Source organism: Andrena cerasifolii, chromosome 7, assembly GCF_050908995.1.
Source record: "Andrena cerasifolii isolate SP2316 chromosome 7, iyAndCera1_principal, whole genome shotgun sequence".
Lineage (NCBI taxonomy): Eukaryota > Metazoa > Arthropoda > Insecta > Hymenoptera > Andrenidae > Andrena > Andrena cerasifolii.
The window spans coordinates 13,921,741-13,940,881 of NC_135124.1; the positions used below are offsets into that span (position 1 = coordinate 13,921,741).

General features: G+C 46.1%; 2 protein-coding genes and 1 long non-coding RNA gene across 3 annotated transcripts in view; all 3 read left to right on the top strand.

Moving 5' to 3' along the window:
- LOC143371373 (uncharacterized) overlaps positions 1–19,141 on the top strand; it is a 208,323-nt gene that overhangs the window by 84,277 nt on the left and 104,905 nt on the right. The gene's annotated exons all lie outside the window — the stretch shown is intronic.
- LOC143371367 (uncharacterized) overlaps positions 1–19,141 on the top strand; it is a 118,309-nt gene that overhangs the window by 49,372 nt on the left and 49,796 nt on the right. The window lies entirely within an intron of this gene.
- Positions 5,391–14,270, top strand: LOC143371352 (uncharacterized). The gene is made up of 3 exons (XM_076816465.1): positions 5,391–6,899; positions 7,804–7,896; positions 12,360–14,270. Exons 1-3 carry the CDS (start codon positions 5,850–5,852, stop codon positions 12,951–12,953), a joined length of 1,737 nt encoding a protein of 578 aa, XP_076672580.1. The 5' UTR covers positions 5,391–5,849; the 3' UTR covers positions 12,954–14,270.

Below are 19,141 nucleotides of genomic sequence, written 5' to 3' on the forward strand. Positions count from 1 at the left end.
TCCTTTAATGAAAAAATCAGTGTCTTCGTAATTTTCATATTGTTCATTCATTAACAGCAAGCCTCTTGTTTACAAATATTTTCTCCCTGCATTATCACGCATACCTGCGAAATCCGAGACACTTTTCCAACACACGCTTCAAAGTGTCATAACAGTTTGAGTGCAGATTGTATCCGACAAATTAATCTCTATAAAGCAAAAATAATTCAGTCACGCACCATCAAAAAGTATTGGCGTAATAAAATCCTTGGGACTATTAAATAAATACCTGCCGTCAACCTGCACCCAATTCTTTGCCACGAATATCTTGAATGAAAATGTAAACAAATCGTAGCAACAATTCTATGCGCGTGAAGAACCAAGTCTCCTCGATAAGAAAATTCAGTCGCACCCCCCCGAAAAGTGTGTTTCAGTGCGCTTTTCCGTTCCCCGAAGCGGTGCGCACACGCGTGGCCGATTCTCGCGGAAAGCCGCGCGCTCTTCGGGAGCAGGAAGAGCGAGGAGTGCCCCGGGGCCGTTTATCGTGCGCGCATAATCTAATTGCGTAGCTGGCCGGCGAACTGTTTAACATTAAACCGATTGCGCGAGGTTTAGGTGGGTGTCGGGTGGCGGAGCGCACGTGCGTGCACCGTTCTAAACGGATTGACCCGAAGAAAACCCCTGAAATGACATAAATAACGGAGGCATGCACGCCGTGTGCCGGGCTTACGTAAGGGGAGCGTCGCGGGAAAACGTGGTAGCGCCGAGGAAACGGTTTTAATCGCGATGAAAACTTCATTCCAGCCGAATGGACGCGAACAAAAGAACCGCCCAAGACGGGGAGGGGGTTCTTCGGGGCTCTTTGCCGTTCCGCGATTCTTTCACCTTTTTCAGGAAGCCGAAGGTGCATCAGCCCGGTGAGGGGGAAGGGGGGAGGGTAACGTTTTTGCGGGAAGGATGGAGTTGTGCGTTGGAAAGTGCAAAGGGAACGTTACGAAATAAAGCGGTGGGTGAGAAGCAAAGGTCAGCTGGGCGCATCGTTGCACGCTTCATTTGCGAGAAACGTGGAATTCCTGTTCCCTTTCTTAGTCACGATTAAAGGCTACGGGTTTTTGTTGGCTTTGTTCGGTCCCTCGGCTCGTCTGCCTTCAATTTGCGGGCTGATTGTTGGAGTGAGTTTACGGGGAACCTTCTTCCATGTTCGGGATGTACGTTCAAGTGCAGGCAGTGTTAGTGGAAAAATAGGATACTGTTTAATAAAAGGAAATAGTGGCAAGATAGGGGGATGCTTCCGTGGAAAGTTCAAGAGAAACGAGGAAGTAACGAGGCGTGGGTAAATCAGCTAAATGCCATTCTAAGGATTCTCGTACGTTTTTTTTTTTAATTAGTCAGCTGAATAATTAAAAATCTGCGTGGTTTAAACGAGCGACTATCACGAGACACCTACACACATTAGATTTCTCACAATAATCGTAAAAGCTTAAAAGCAAAATATATTCTCACCAGCTTTGCTACTCGGCTTCGCCCGAAATTTAGATTCTAATTTTATAAAGGAAAACAAAATTTTGTTTATTTTTTTTTTTGGTGAAAATAGTCACAATTTATCTGGATTAGCCAGGCTTAAGATTAGGACATTCTTCTTTACTATTTAGTTTATTTACTAATTAAACATGTAGTCTCCATGAGATTCACACCACCACCAGCATCTTCAGATCCCTAATAAATGAAATTAAATTATCTGCAAATAATCTGAACGCCAAAAATTGAAACAACATTCCACGATAGTGTGACACCGAAGTTTTACACGATTAATCAACATTGTCGACCGAAACTGATGAACGCGACTACACTATCTTGCTTCATTTAGGCGAGTAACTATAACACTCGAAGAATTCTCAATATTCCAGCGGTGTAGAGACACGATCGGGGGAGCATTGCTGTGACATAGTCCCATGCAAGTCAATGAGATGGTTTTAGTGTGATTAAGTACTCGTCGATGCGGCTCTTAAATTAGTCACATCATCATTTCCCTTCCTCGGTACTCGGCACGTGTAAGCATTCCATGGAGAACTTCACGCGGCTAAAGTTCGTGAAGTAGACACTTCGCGAATGCAAATTTCGCCGCAAGCTCTAATTAAAACGCAGAAGTTTTGCGAGCACGCGAAGAATATTCTAATCGAAGGTTGCGACGCGCGCGGATTTTGACACAATTCGTCGACGCCTGATAGCATGAAAATATTTATCGTCCATTATCGAATTGGGCGATCAGATTTCGAAGATGTAATCGTTTGAGTCAGGTGGATCGGGGAATTCCACATAGAACATTGAGGTCTTCGTTTCGTAGGGAGGCAATCTAATGTAAATCTATTCCCCTGCATTTAAAGCAGTCTGAGACCAACGAGAATTCACTCGATAGAAATTCAACTAGGGATTCTTTCTAAACACAGCAGGTAACTGACCCTGTTTTGAAGTAATTAGCAAGAGGGAAGTACAAGGTGGGCTAGTTACTGAGAATACCACTTCGATCTGAAGCAAATATTCATTGAAATTGGTAACAAAAGTTTAATCAAAGAGTCTTCGTTAAAGCTCTCGATAATCCACCCCTTGCTTCGTTCTCCCCACTCATCCTCAAAGAATCTTCTTCCCCACTACAATTAACCTAAAACCCACCAGAGCGCCTATCATTCAAGCCCCATCCTTCGAACATACATTTCCCCTAAACGATCAATAATTCAAACTTAATCCAGACTTGTCCAAGAAATCAACCCAGCGTATCATCACACCTCACAACCAAACGTACCCCGTCGCGGTGCATCGAAATCACTGTCGACTTTCAGTCACCAACGATCCCGCAATCCGAGCAGCCCTTTCGCTGCCGCGACGCCCTTTTTTCTCACGGCACATCGGCCCACAGTGTCCCCGTAAATCGTTCTAATTAAAACTTTCATTATCCAAACAACAAGGTGCTCGGGACGGTATGCAGGGGCGGTGAGGTGTACACGTCGGGGATTACTCAAACTGCTCGACGACCGCTAATAATCCCACGGCAATTTGGCCCAGCGTAAAAATGTTATTTTCTCTTTATTATGACGATATGTCCCGGCATTATCACGTACGGGCACGTTATCACGGGGTCTAGCGAATCACGCGAGCATCGCGCTGCCCTTATGCACGCCATCGCGCCTATCCGCGGCCATACATCACGCGAACGCTCGTCCGCGCGTGCTTCGCCACGCAGATAATTACGCGTGCAGCACGCGTGCATTTTCCCGCGACACGTGCGTGCACGAGCCGCTGCACGCATTCGGGACGCGGCAATAAACACGGTACGTAATAAATACGCGGGGAGATAAGCGACGGGATCGCTCCACTGATATCGCCCGTGCATCTCCGCTGACGCGCGCGCTCCGAGTAGTGCCTAATGCAAAGAAACGGGCGAGCGAAGTCTGAGATTTTGTGATGGATGTGTTTTTCCAATGGCACCACCTTGGGCGGGTGTTTATTGCTTTCGCTGCTTGTGGTAAGGGTGCATTCTCGCCTGCTTTTGGGGGGTGTTAGGAGGCTAGTCTTCGTGGGTGTAGATGTTTCGTGAATTTGGAGGTGTAAGTGGCTGCGATAAGGTGTCTTGTGATGTATGTTACTGATGGGGAGGGTTCGTTCGAGTTCCTGGGATGAGGAGGTTGACGGGGAAGTTAGTAGATTGCAGTTCCTGAAATTATTTGCCTTTTTGTATTATGCTTTGATATTTGAGTTATAATAAGAGTTACTACCTTTGAAATCATTGAGGTGCCTACAGCTAATACTTTGTATATAGGGGAGGCCAGGGCAGATTGTGACAAAAAAGTTTTCACAGTTTTTTCTCGAAAGTGTTTTCCTCAATCAGGAAATAATTTGCGTGGTTTACTACTTACGTATGTGGTGAACTGATTGCGTGAAAGTACGTGATAAAATCTTGGACACTTACAAGGGGAGGACACCATGTGGTAGACACCGATTTTGATTATCCTTGGCACGATGGATCTATGTCGAAAATAAGTAAACAGGTGTCCGAGCGTTTCTGCCAATGGGTTTTAATAATAGAGATATTTACATGGAAATTATTAAAAATTTCGTAGTGACCGTGGGGTTTCAATGGGTAAAAATCCCACACTACCCTGGCGCCCCCGGGGGATTCCCTTCTGAAGGAGACGGGATGCCTTTTGAAGATTTCACCAAGTTAAAAAAAAAATTATAAAAACATAATTTATAAAAAAAATTTATAAAGTTTTTTTTAACGTGGAGACATCTTCAAAAGGCACCCCGACGCCTCCAGAAGAGAATCTCCCGCGGGCGCCAGGGTAGTGTGGGATTTTTACCCACTAAAACCCACGACCACTATGAAATTTTTAATAATTTACATGTAAGTATCTCTATTATTAAGCCCGATTGGCTGAAACGCTCGGACATATTCCCTGTTTAAAATCACTTCGAATTAGGTTCAAATCTAAAAAATGTCAAGCCTTCGTGGATCTTAAAAATTCGCACTACTTAGTGTTTTGCCTGCTACTCAATAAATAACAAGTTAGCACTGGAAATTATCCCTAGCACACACGTACGGAGTCCCCAAATTTTCATTCACACCCCCACGCATTAATTCCAATCATAAAACAACGCAAAAACCCATCGCAAGCCAAAATTGATCAAAACATCCAAAATCCATCCACACCATTTTTCCAATTCGATTAACATCCAAGCCATTCAAAGTACCCAAACATCCCCCACCGCTTACCACCCTTATCTTACCAAACACAACAGCCCCCATTCAAATATCTCACCACTCCCTTCGTAAAATCTCGCCTCCGATCGTGTTCGACGGAACGAAGGCTGACCAAGTGATCCATCCTCGCTGTTATTAATTATTCTCGTGTGCCGTTGCCTTCGGCAACACGCGTGCGGTTCCGTGGCCGGAATTAAACGGCGACCGTGGCGGGGCGCGCGTTAAGAAACGCTCGACGAATAAATCGCGACGTGCAGGCGAACACCGTGGCTTCGCGCTTCCGCGGACACTGATTTATGCCGAAGGAAATTGTGATAACGCTAGTCAAGGGTCCCGCTTACGGTTTTCCTTCTGGCGGACAAGGAATTCCAATTTAGACACCCGCGATTCCGTGTTCTTTTCCGCGCCGTTCAGGCTCATGCGGGACGCGGCGCGCTTGAAAACGCTCCGCGGCTGATTTATGCTCGCGGGCGGGTTCGAGCGGGCCTTCACGCGATCAACCGTGCAATGTTTTTGTATCAGTTTAGGGGGGAATCGTTTATGCACATCGTAGATAATCATAGCTAGCTGTGAATTCGGTGTGACATAGTCGGATGTTCTTGAGAAGTTTAAAAACTTTAATTAGAAGCGTACCTTATGTTACTCCATAACATACTCATTAATTTTCAGGGTTGAGAGTGGTTTATTCACTTAAACTTATCGTAGGTGAAGGAAATAGGTGTCCCTTAGATTTGGTTATTCTAAAAACACGCGAAGTTTCGTTCGAATAGGCTTCGGACATTTCGCGGATGTCCCTTATTACCGTACGAACCAAATACGATTTGATCAGCACGGTACCTGTCGCCACACTAAAGCAAGGGGGCAGAAATCGTGACAACTCCCACCGTTCGCCCCGATTCGCCTCTCCCGGGATCTTGCAATTATCGGGCGCCTCCAATCTCTCTCGAACATCTCGATCAGCCGAAAATTAAGCTGCACGGGTATCGCACGAGCAACCAATCCCGCAAAACCACAGCGACGGAGCAGCGAGCAGCCTCGACAGCAAGCACGGGGGCGATGTAAAATTGCGAGAAAAAAAAATAGGAAAAAAAAAAAAGCAAAGAAAGGAACGACAATGAAAAACAAAGACGAACATTTGACACGAACGACAAGAGCGAAGAATAACGTGGACCGGTACAAATGTTTCTTCTGCAGCAGGGTTGCGGGGTGCAGTTCAGACATGGGAAGTGAGCATTACTGCCTGAGGTGGAACAATCATCAGAGCAACTTGCTGGGTGTGTTCAGTCAACTGCTGGAGTCGGAGTCGCTGGTGGACGTGACACTGGCGTGCACGGAGGGACCATCGATACGTGCCCACAAGGTAGTCCTCTCCGCGTGCTCCAGCTACTTCCAGGCCCTGTTCCTCGACCACCCGAACCGCCACCCCATAGTCATCCTAAAGGACGTACGTTTCGCCGAGCTACGTACCCTCGTCGACTTCATGTACAAGGGCGAGGTAAACGTCGAGTACTGCCAGCTATCGGCCCTCCTCAAGACAGCGGAGAGCCTGAAGGTGAAGGGTCTAGCGGATATGACGAACATCAACGCGGCGGTAGCGTCGAGGGACGAGCAACAACAACAGCAGCAACAGCAGCAGCAACAGCAACAGCAGCAACAACACACGGGCACACCCGAAGGTATAGCACGCGAGACGTCGCGGGAGCATCATCGGGAGCGCGATAGTATAAAGGAAGCGAGTAATAAGGAGAGAGACAGGGAAGGGAACGCGCCTGGTGGCACGGCCGTGCCATCGGGAGGGGTGAAAGAATGCGAGCAACCGCCGCAGAACGTAGCCCAGCCACCCACCAACGAGTCCGTCGAGGCGGTAGACATGACGGACTGTCCGCCATCGCCTACGGGACCCGGTAGCCCTTGTCCAGGACCTCTGGCCCTCGACAGACCCAGGAGGGACTCCGAAGACGCTGCCAGCCTCGAGGAGACGAGGGGTTCCCTCAGCCCGATCTCGGTGCACAGCGGGCCCTCGGACATGAGCCTCAGCAACAATACGGGAGGCACGCCCGGTGTGCTACCCCTGAACCTACCGCAGAGCCGACTTCCGTCCCCGCACAGTACAGAACCTCTCGCGGGTCCGTCGGGGTTACCCCCAGTCCAGCAAGTTCCACTTGTGAGTACCAACCCATTTTATCATTGCTTCTAATTTGCCTGTAGTTTGCGCGCCACTGGTGGAAGAAATATGCGGCGGTAGTTTTGAGGAATATTCGAACGCAAGGCTCGTTTAAGGGTTGGAGAAGGGAATATGGCTTTTGTCCATTTTGCAAAGTTGGTGCACTAGTGTTCTTAAGTTATACTGTTTTGGTATAGCTCGGTGAGGGATGCAGGCTACTAAATAAATTTTTGGGTAATCGCTGGAGGGTTGAATGGATATAGAATAGGTACGCGTCTGGAATTTTCGTGTACTTATATGTGAAAATTATGGGAGTAAGTCTCTGGGCTGTTGACTTTTTAGCAGTGATTACTTTTACGATCTTAGTATATTTCTTCCACCTAGTAAACGTTTCGCCGCACCTCTGAGGAGGTTTTAAATTATCAAAAGCATCGTTATGTTTTTGAAACAGTTCTTCAAACTGGGTAGAATTCAAATAAAGCCAATTATATAATTCTTTAACGATTTCTTGAATGTCAATTAACTCTACGTTACGAGCTTTAATTATTAATACCCTAAGAATTCCTCAACGAATATATTACTCCCCAGTAGCGCGCTCAAACTTTCTATATTCTCAACTTTCCGCACACAATTCCCTGAATCTAAATCAGCACAAAAATGGACAAAATCAAGTTGCTTTCAGCAGTCCCTTTGTAGCCAACAATTCAACTCAGTATCGTTCACGCGGCGATCTACATTGCATCCAATTATCTAGCAAACCCAGCCGCACAGTTAAAATCTCACCCGAACATTAACGTTAATGACCTTAGTCCCTCAGCCCTCGAAAGAATTCGTGCCTCCTCCGAATATAACCAACGACGGCCGTCCAATTATTACTTTGAGCCCCCGATATGTTCGTTTCCAGTCGTTAAAAAAAGAGATGGACTGGGAAAGGTCGACCGAGGAGCGCAGTGCGAGCAGCGAAATATCCACGGACTACAGACTCCCACCGGATCCGGTGAGTTCCTCTCTTTCTTCGCTCTCTCTCTCTCTATATATATCTATATATTCCAATTTATTGACTACTTTTTATTCTCGTACTTTCTCTTTACTCTGCATTTATATATCGATTACGGTTATCGTACCCGGCACTCGACTCATCCGCAATCGCGTATACTTGCCCGTATTACGTCGCGAATCGCGGATGAGCCGATGATGCGATTCTTGCAATAAAATAATAGAACGAAAACGAAAAAAAAAAAAAAAAAGAATGAACACGCCTGCAATTTCGTTGGATCTCGATGCATCGTGCCGTGCAACGAGGTCACGGCAAATCGTTCGTTTACGCGCTGCTCGTTGACGATACTCGGAACGACGTTCATTGGACACTTCGAGGAACATAACACGATCCATTTTATCTATCTATCTATTTATATATATACATATATATATTATATATACGTATCTGTCTACTTTTGCTTGTCTATCTATCTGGCGCTTATAGATAGACAGGCATAACGTTATATTTCGAGTTCACTTGCATGTGGGTCTATTTGCATGCGTGCCCAAGTGCTTTGCTGTTTGCTGCTCTCCCCGCTAATATTTGAAAGTGATCGTGTCATTAACAGAATCGCCGGTCGGCCCTGATCGACGGTAGAGCGTGATCGGAGGTTCGATGACAAGAGAGACACGTGTTACCCCTTGAAGCAATGGGATTTTCCATTTCGCATATCCGTGGGATGTCAGCAGTGACGACACGATCGAACGATAAGCGTGACGTTACCTGATGAGATTCGTGAGTCCTCCGAGCGATGCCTTCGCAGATGTCTGTCCCTTAGCGTCGCGACGCAACCTTCCATCCTCTTTTTCTCGCGCGAACCATTGCAAAGGAAACACCGCGATCTCGCGGGCCACGAGACGTCGCGATAGGAGGCTGTTGGTACCTACTGGTCAAGGGGACAGGCGTGAATCGGGCCCAGCCGGTTGCCGAGATCGTTGTAGCTTCAACGCCCCCCAGTAAAGCAGATCCTCGTGGAGACGCGCTGCGCGCAGCAGATCGGTCGTGCATGCCGTCCACTTTGACGAATATATCATCTTCTCCAGACTAATTCACTTCACCGTGCTCCGTGCATACATCCTGTCTCTTCTCTCTTTCTCTCTTCTCTTCCCTGTGTCTTCTGCTGCCACCCTGTCCTCTTTACAAGTTTCTCGCGCGACGCTACAGCCTCTCTCTCTCTCTCTCTCTCTCTCTCGATCCTCGCCCCACCTTTGCTATTCTTTGACACTGATCTATCCATTGATCTTCTTCTTCTTCTTCTTCTTCTCTCTCTGCGCGATGGTAAAAGGAACTCGCGTCGCCGAAACGTGGACCCTCCTCCTCCCTCTGGTCTGTGATCGTATCCTGGTGCTTCGAGGGGCTGAAGCGAACCGCGCTGAAACTGCGTAACTCCGTCACGACGTTCCTAAATGTTTCTCTTCTGTGGCCATTGGAGTGGTCGAAGGGAAAGTCGATGAACAGTGTCATACATCCCGTTCGTCCCATCCTGCCAGCCTGTCTTGCTAGCTCACTGTCAAGAAGTTGACCTTCGTTTTTGGCCATGGTTGTTTTTTACTACATTTTTATATATATATATATAAATATATATGAAACTGCGCGTAAATTATATATATATGTGTGCGTGTATGTATATATGTACATATACATGTGTACACCGTGACAGAGTATGGGCGGTCCGAGTGTACCGCGCGCAATTGTCTCTCAAAGTATTGAAGATTCGAAGCAGTCGCTCGCGTAAAAGTTGCCTGAATCCAGCGGGGAAACGTGGTATTGGACTTGAGCTTCCTGCGAGATTATTAGCAACAGTCACTTCAATGCTGCTTTCGTTTCTTTAAATGGAGCGCAGATTTTTATTGATGAGTGTGGTCTCGCGTACTCATGTTCGATCGGTATATCGCTGTGAAAAGTAATACTACTAAAGAACTATCGGTAATTAAAGTGAAAGATGTGGGAAATAAATGAGAGTTGTCTTATGTTACGCATATTTGTGGGAGTAGTTTGGATATGATCAGTGGCGCACTCAGGATTTAATCTTGGGGGGAGCCGAGTTGATCGGAGAAGAATATTTTTACTGCAAATTCGATAAAATTCATTAGGTGATAATAGAAATTTATGTATAGAATAAAATCCAGTTTTCTTTTGTTTTTACAAAGCATTTATATTACTTCAGTCGTGGTTACATTAATCTCCTGTTTCCTTTCTCTTTCGGGGGTGCCAGGGCTCTTTATCCCCCCTCTGGGTGCGCTACTGAATCTGATCAAAAACGCCCTTTATTCTCCTTGTTAAATGCTCTTAAAGGATACAATAACAGCAGCGCGACGAAATACATAATTCCATTCAGAGAAATAAAGAAAATTTCTCCGCTAGCAACAGTCTCGTAGTAAATTCCAGTCCAGTATTATATTTCCCCTTCGGCTCGAGCAATTTTGTTGGGGTTTCCAATACTTCCAGAGATAATGGCACACATACGCTTACAAGCCGGGCATACTCTATATACATGTATAACTGGTATAACCGTACATCACACACAGACACACAGAGCCACACGTATATATAATTCATACGCGTATATACTCATATCTGATATACATACACATATATATATATATATATATATATATATATATGTATATATATATATATATGTGTGTATATATATATATATATATATGTTTATATATTTACATCATTATACATATTGCAGATTATTGACATTCATTATTATCATTTGTTACTTTTGTAATATTTGTATTTCGATTTTGTCGTTTTTTATCTTTGGTTGAGTGCAATGCCTTTTGCTACGGCCAGTCGATTTGCACCACGGCGATCTTTGGCCGCAGTTATTTACGTGTATACATACATATACATTGAGCAAAAAAAAAAACAAAAGAGAAAAAAAGAGTGAAACTAAAAAGGAAATTTAAAAAGAGGGGATGGAGGGACGAGGGGAACGGGTGGGTTGTCGTTTGCTCTTGAGCGAGGCTGTGGGGGTTGCCGTGGGCCCGTACATGTCCTATCACTCGTTAGCCAAGACATCCGATACAAATATAAATATATATATATATATACACATATATGTATGTATATACATTCCAGGAAAAGAATGTATATATATATGTGTATATGTATATATATATATATATATAGACACGTACAAAGAGCCCTTGTACGTGTGCATATGTTTACGGTGAACACACACTCAGACAGTTCCTTGCCATATAAAATACATGTTTATATACGTTGGGGGTGCGCGCCGTGCCAAACAAAAATGAGCGTCAACTTCTTGTGCTACCGTCTTACACGCCGTCGAGAGGAATCACTTTCTCGTCAGGCCAGGGTCAAATTGTTTTTCTTTTTCCACCGAACGAGAGGTGTCCAGGAGGCAGAGGAAAAAAAAAAGGAGAGAGAGAGAGAAAGAGAGAGGGAGAGAACCTCGTGTACGTGTGTAACGTACATCCGGTCACGCCGAGGAGCGCGCCTCTTGCGGAGTACATAGTAGTGGTCCCGGGACGACACGGCCTGCCTGTTCTTTCTTTGTTTATCTAATTTTTTTTCTTTCATCTTCAATCGACCACGCGACGGCGACGTTACGGTGATTGAGAAGCCAGCCGGAAGCTGGACCGAGAGATTACGAGGCAACGGGAACAGAGAACGCAGAGAAGGAGCACAGAACGATAGAGACAATTGTTTCGTTACTTTTCTTCTTTGTTTATTTATTTTAATTTTTTTTTTCTTCTTCTTCTTCAAAACGAGGAGCGCGCGCCAATTCGAATCGGCCGCGTCACGGACAACACGCGTACATGCGTATATGTACACGTGCATATGCGCATGCACGCGATGCACGTGCGTCTGTGTGCGCTGCGAGTAGTGTCGTAAAGAGAAACGAGCGATTTGTCGCGGCGAAGTATGTAGCGAGGCTTCCGGTAGCGTACATCGCGAGTCACTGGCGGAAGGAGAGAAAGGGAGAGGAGACCAGAGAATCTCTTTCTGCTTGAGACGATCACTTCAAAGTAAAAACGCACCAAAAAGTAAAAAAAAAAAAATACGAAAAAAAAACAAAAAGAAAAGAAAAACAAAAACCAAATGGACAGACCAATAGATAGATATATAGATAGATAGATAGATACATAGATAGATGATTAAAAGAAGAAGGAGAGGAAGGGAGAAAGAGAGAGAGAGAGAGAGAGAGAGTGAGAGGAAAACAGAGAGAGAGAAAGAGAAAGAGAAAGAGAGAGAGAGAGCGAGAGAGCAAAAGAGAGAGAGCGAGCGAGAGAGAGAGAGAGAGAGAAAGAGAGAAATAGAAAGAGAGAAAGCGGAGGGATGAAAGCGAGAACGAGAGCGAGAAAATGTAATTATTGTTGGGGGCGTAAGGACGAGCTTAAAGGGAAGACAAGAAGTTGATGTTCTTGTTTGTTTGGTTGCAGGAGTTGATGGGTGTGGATGAGCGGGTGTTTGCGTGCATGTACTGCGGTGCCTCGTTCCTCCACCAGAGCAAGCTGGCGCGGCACATCCTCTCGCACAGCCTCGAGTCGCTCAAGTACCGTGAGCAGGCGGCCCACCTGCAGCTGCAGGCTCAGCTGGGCCTCGAGCCCGGCATGCACCTGCCGCCGGAGGCCCACTACCCCACAGCAGGTACGATCGAGCCGATGGACCTCGAGCTCGCGGCCCACTCGGACCCGACCTCCGGCGTCGTCCTCTGCAAGTTCTGCGGCAAGTCGTTCCCGGACGTCGGCTCCCTGATAGCCCACCTACCGGCCCATACAGGCGACAGGCCGTTCAAGTGCGAGTTCTGTGGCAAGGCGTTCAAGCTGCGCCACCACATGAAGGACCATTGCCGCGTGCACACCGGCGAGCGCCCGTTTCGTTGTACGCTGTGCGGCAAGACCTTCTCTAGGTCGACGATACTGAAGGCCCACGAAAAGACACATTACCCGAAGTATGTGCGCAAGTTCCTGTCCCCGAGCCCCGTGGACCCCTCCGAGGAAGAGGCCCCGCCGCCACCACCACCGCATCATTGAGTTCGCCTTAGCCCGTGCAACAACAACCGCCACGTTCATCGCTGCCGGAGGAACAACCGCCGAACACACCTATTCCTTTCTCTCCTTCTATTTACCCGGACTCTTCTTCTTATTATTATTCGTCTTCTTACTCACCTTGCACGTCCCCGCCCCCCTGGGCCCCGTCAACGCGGCGTCGTTCGCATCGTAACCGCCTCGTCGACCGCCACAGCGGCCGGTACCTCTGGGGCGCGGACCGAGGGTCCGCGGCTCCGGGGCACCGCCGACGTCGCTCGCCCGGCACGTCCCGTGACGCTGTCCGGCGAGAGAGAGGGGCACGGGGACGCGAGCCGTTCCAGTAGTGCCTCGCTCTCGTTCGCCCGTTGTTGCCCAAGTTTCTTTAATCTCTCCCCGCTGCAACAACCTCCCCCTGCCATCTCTAGTGTCCTTCTCACGACGCACCGGCTCCTCATTAGCATCCAGCTTCTCCCGAACGGCGGGCAGCCTGTCGCGCGCCTCTGTCGCTTTCACGATCTCTCCCCGCTATCGCTCCCCGTCATTCCTGCACTTTCGTTCGCCTCCACGACGGGTGTACACCTCGCGCCAATCGATCCCACTGAGCGACGAGGCAAAGAGCCGGCGGTGTTTCTAGTTAGTCCTGTGATTTTGGTTAGGATGGTTGGTAAACGCGTGTTCAGAGGGAGGGACACGTTAAAACGAGCTCCCTCGTTTAATCAGTGCTTTAAGACGAAACGTTTAGCTTATATATATATACATATATATATTATTATTATATATATATATATATATACATATATATATCGGTAAATTATTGAAGGTATATATATATGTGTGTGTGCGTGAGTGAGAGACAGAGTGAGTGCTCGTGAGAAAGGGAGAGAGCGAGAGTCGGGTGAGAAAGAGGGGGGTGAAGTGAAGGAAGAGGAGCTACGAAGATGACGATGGAGAGCGGGAAGGAGAGGGGGAGAAAAGAAAAGAGAGATAGAGCAGAGAAATGATATAGAAGATCGGGTTTTTATCGAGGAGAATAAAGGGATGATTAATGAGAGGACGAATGGAGAATCTGAGCCGCCACGGTTGGTGCTTTTAAGAGATTTTGATAAAATGCTGTGAATATTATATTGATTACGGATTAACTATAAACTATTGTAATAATGTAATGACGTTGTACGATGTACGATGTGACTATTGTTGATACGATTGAGAATATTTTATACAGTTGACAACGGGGGTTGGGGATGGGTTTTGGGAGGGATTACACGCGCGCCGACGATTAACGCGGACACGACCGAGGTACGGGGCGACACGGGTTGGGGGACTGGGTCGGTTTAGGGCCGGGGGTGGGACGGGGAACGGGGGGCGCACGTTCACGTGGGGTAAAATTCGATTCGGTGCGCCCGTGGACGTGGTTCAAGTGACACAGTAGAAATGAAAATCGAGCGGGCCGCCAGTGGAGGGGGATGGGTTGGGAGCTGCTAATTAAGTTGTCGCGAGTGCGCCGCCATCGATAGCTGTTCCTCGGTACCGTTTACTCCTTCCGTGACTTTCGTCCCTGCTCGTCTTCTTCGTTGCTTCTGTCGCTCGAGCTGTGGACAGAGGCTCGACCAGGCTAATCATGGACGTGCATGCGTGTTCACGTGGTGCCTGCACCACGGACGTTACAATTATTCATCCCCTGCCACCTCTCGTGGCAGCGTGCACACTTCAACCGAATACCCCACTGAATTAGTGGCGTCGTTCTAAAAGTCCCTCCGGGGGTGGGAACAAGTCATTCGCGATATCTTAGACGACAATTACCCAGCTGCGCATTGTACGTAAACTTGCCACGCGTGAAACGTCTTCGAAACACCCACAGGCCGCAGTCGTACTCGCGCTTGCACATTCACCCAATTCGCGCGTCACGTGTCGCGAAGCGGTAGGGGGTCGCGTGTCGAGCTAGAGTGCATCACGGACGAGCCGAGTTGGCGGTGGTGTCTGAGGATGGCAGGGTTGGCCGCCGTGATTAGTGCAATAATTACACCCGAGACGGAAATCTCTCTCTGCTAGCCGAATTCTCTTATTTAACGGTTCCTTTGTAGACGCGGAGGTGGAGCATCGTAAATCGCTCCGCTGCCGGTGGATGCAGCCTATCTTCGTTTATTTATTTCTGTCGTGCACGGGCACGTCGCGAGGAGAGACAGCCGGTGAAAATAGATGCTCGCTTCATCGATTTCGTAGGTGGTCTGGTTCCACGCAGATCGTAGATTGTACGAGCTTTTGTTCACGTGGTCCGTCGACGATCTTCACTTGGGAGAAGCTAATAGGCCGGGCGCAGGGCTCTGACAGAAGTCACATTCTTCTTCGACCTCGGGACGTTCGAGGTGTTCCGTGGCTTAGCGTACTCTCGTACCGTGCGTCCGCGAACGGAAACATCGATCTCCGTCGATACGTTCCGCGAAGCCAAGAAACTGGAGACCCGAACGTGACACGTTAGCCACGCTTGCACACGCGCACGCTTATTAACGGGGGCGCAACGTTATCCTGTGAACAGGATACCCCGTGTAATCGTGGATGGACACGGCGAAGATTCACCGAGGTATGAGAAGCAAAACTATCTAATTAGACGTAGAGCTTTTGGAGTTTGTTTCAACGTTTCTCGACGTTCATCTTAGACCATCAGTGTCTGTTCACGTAGCCGTAGACACTTTTTCTACCACCATTTAATTCCAAATATCCGCTGAACAATCGTTTCCATTTCGACTAACGAATCGGTGAATATATCGGTGTTTCGCGAGATTTGATCGTTAGCCGATGATTGCTAAAGTCGTAGATGTTACGAAAGTTGTGATTTACGGAGTAACAGAGAATTTGTTGTCCCGAGACTCTATCATTTTTGCACAAACCGCGATAGATTGCTGTACGTGCTCGGAGGAAGTGGAAGGTCAGATTAACAAGCTGTGGTAGAAATGGTGTTACTGGTTTATATTTCTTTGTAGATATCCTTCGAACGTTATAAATGGTTTATGATTTGAGAGTTTAGAGGCGAAATTAAGACGTTCGTGGGTTGAAATGTTTATCTGTCTCCGCAGACAGTCGTGACTTTGAGTATGTAAGAAAGGTAGAGATTGGTGTTAAAGAAACTTTATTTACTTCGCAATAGTTGGATTTCTGATACAGATGAACGGGAGGAAGAAATTGTAGCAATAGTCCCCTGGATCCGTCTTAATTTTATTGTAATACTATCGCAGTTCTGTCTAAGGAACAAACACCATTGCACTGTTAATTAATTCTTCCAGTGATCGCCAAACGATCTCCTTTCTTCAAGTTAAATTGCTGAATTGCTAAAAATTAGTAGCGTTGAATATGCTTTGTTCAAATACCAATTGCACAGTGAATCGTTGATCTGCAAGAGAAATGTTTTATCAAAGGTGATTCGAGGTCCTCTGTCGTGCATATGCAGTTGCATCGAGTTGCAACCTCTTTCCAAGGTTGGAGGAAACTTTTAAGGTCGTTAAAGAACAATCATTAGTTCGTTTACTGTAATAAATCTCGACGACCATGTAGACGTGTACGAAAGATGCATTTGTAGCGTTGCAATGCACGATGCACTAGTGTTTCTTAAGTGATCCCAAAAAGCAGTATTTGAATTCTGTAGTTCCCTTCGATTTAGTTGGTGTAAGCTGATTATTGTGTATATGCGTTAATATATACATGGTTCGAAAGGGTCAGGGAAAGTTAAAGTCAAACTTAATGTATAGATGCATACTTTCTGACCGTTTTAAAAATGTGCAGTCGCACGGATAGAATAGGAGAAATGAATGCAGCAAAAGTGTTTTTTTATCTAACATTTTTACTTAATTACACCTTATGAAATAATGGCGTACCTCGTTATTGAGGGAATCTATTTTTGCAACAAATTTCCAACATATTATTAAGCAAAGTATACTTCAAGACACACGACACCTTGTATATGTAGGGAAATTCACAATACAAGGCAAATGTTAATATCGGTGTGTTTACAATGAACTGAATTTATTAAATGCAACAGCAGAAAGTACCTACTCACATTCTGAAACGAATTTTCTGTAAAGTAAAACACGCAATTGGGACCGAAACTGTGTCTTGTTTAGTTAAACATTGAGAAAATGCTTGAATGATAAAATTAGGTTTATCTTCCTACAGTCTAATTCTTTATGCACCTAGAAAGTATAATTGCAGTTTATTTAAATGGAAATTAATATTTTGTGAAGAATGTCTGTTTCTTCAGTTTAATTTTTCCATAGTTCTTGGTAATTTGAATAATTTTTACCCGAAATAATTTTTTCAATAATGCAGGTACGAAAAGTTGCAGTCATTTATCTTAGCTCGTATCGGTTCGTAACCGCGTCTGACCATGCACGACCCACTTCCCCTTACTCCTTCGTATGTCATTTCTCCCTCACACTTTAGTCATACCTATTACAACTCCTCATATTTGACTATATCATACAGGATTTGCAATATTTTGGAAATTATTTGAAGTAAAAGTTGCTTGTATTATTTAAAACGTCTTAGGTCCACAAATTTGTGAGAAACTTCACTAGGGATTCTTCAATCGTAACATCGTTTTCACTTTCAAGAAGGTTCTACAATTTTCTTCCCTATATAAAGTCTCATAAAGATCTCTTCACACAATGAAATTTGAAAACAAAATATCACTCCACTGTCCATTCATAAGTTGCAAAAATTCCTCGTAGAAATTATTAACAATTCCATTTAAGAGTCTCAAATTATACCATCGTCTACATTAGTAACACCTTAACGACACCAATGGAATATTGCTTTAAACCAAACGTTGTCATCTACTACAGAAATCCATAAAATGGAATAAATTCTCCATCCAGTATTAATTATCTGTATCACTTTTCGAGTCACCCCTCTATTAAAAGATTGAATAATACAACGTTTATTAGCTATAAACAACCATCTCAGCTATCGTTAAGGCGTGAGTATCCCAAAATTTTCTACAAGCTTCCAGACTCCCTGTATCAAAGAATTCTCCCTCGAACATCACACGACCATTTACAAGTCTCTACTTACAGCACACTTGGTAAAGCATCCTCTACAGCGTGTCCCAATTGCGCGATTCCCCCTGAAGCAACCGTTCACGAGAAAGCAATTACGTTTCGTCCGCGATAGTCTAAGAAAAGCGGTCAGAAACGGAAAAAGCGTCAGCTGATAACGAGTGGAGGCTTCCACGAAATGGGCATTTCGATCCTTTGACATTTGGAGCACGATTGCGTTCAGTGCGGTTGCACATCGAGCAGGACAAGCCCCTCTTCGTTCTTTCTCCCCTCGTTCCTCCAGCTCGAGGCTAGGGCATTGTATATTTAATCGTCGGTCACTTTCCACCTCCTTCTTGGTAGGGACCCTCGCGAACCGGAGTCGCTCGAAATCGATCGATCTCTGAAATATTCATCGTGTTCCGTGCAGAGGCTCGTGGCTGCACCGAAGGAATCGGCCGCAAGCCTCGTGCCTACATCGATTAATCGATAGGCGGGCCCCATCAGCCGCGATTTCGGTCTCGTTCGCCACGGAACGTGAATATTAATCCGTTGCCAGCGTCCTCGACTTCGCCCTGAGGGTGAGATCAAAGGCTCACGCGCTCTGTTTCTACTTACATCCTCTCCAACCCCCTCCGAACATTTACTTCGCCCGACTCTTATCTCGGTTTCCCTTGGTCCCCCTTTTCTTCCTCTTTTTCGTTTTGGATTTCGACGCAGGCTGACCCAATGATCCCGTTCTTGAAAGTGATTAGGGAACTCTGGTCTTGTGAACTCTGGAAGCAAGTATGTGGACACTAAAATTGTATCGCTTTCCAGTTTGCGACACGCGAGTTTTCTTCTCAGAGCTGTGACGTTGCTGCGTATTACTAGTGGTCAATGCAAATGAAGTTTGGTTACGTTTAGGAATCGTTTTGGACACATTTTTGCACCGCTCTCTGTGCATTGGGTGTACGTAAATTCTCAATGTTTGTCGCGATCAATTTAGAGTGATCGCTTTGTTAAAGTTCGTGAAATCGTTGGGCTCGATTGTAATATGACGGAATTACGCGTTTGCCGGGGTGAGATCTTGCAGCAGATAAATTTCGAGTAATTTGGCAAACGAAGTGTCGCGTGAAAGGGCGAGGATAATAATCAGGCGATACACGCCGATAATTATTTCTCGTT

Excerpts from the sequence above, each read along its gene's own strand:
- LOC143371352 (XM_076816465.1), top strand. The coding sequence starts at position 5,850 with ATGAAAAACAAAGACGAACATTTGACACGAACGACAAGAGCGAAGAAT. Across the intron at positions 6,900-7,803 it reads CAGTCCAGCAAGTTCCACTT|TCGTTAAAAAAAGAGATGGA; the intron begins GTGAGTACCAAC and ends GTTCGTTTCCAG. Across the intron at positions 7,897-12,359 it reads ACAGACTCCCACCGGATCCG|GAGTTGATGGGTGTGGATGA; the intron begins GTGAGTTCCTCT and ends GTTTGGTTGCAG.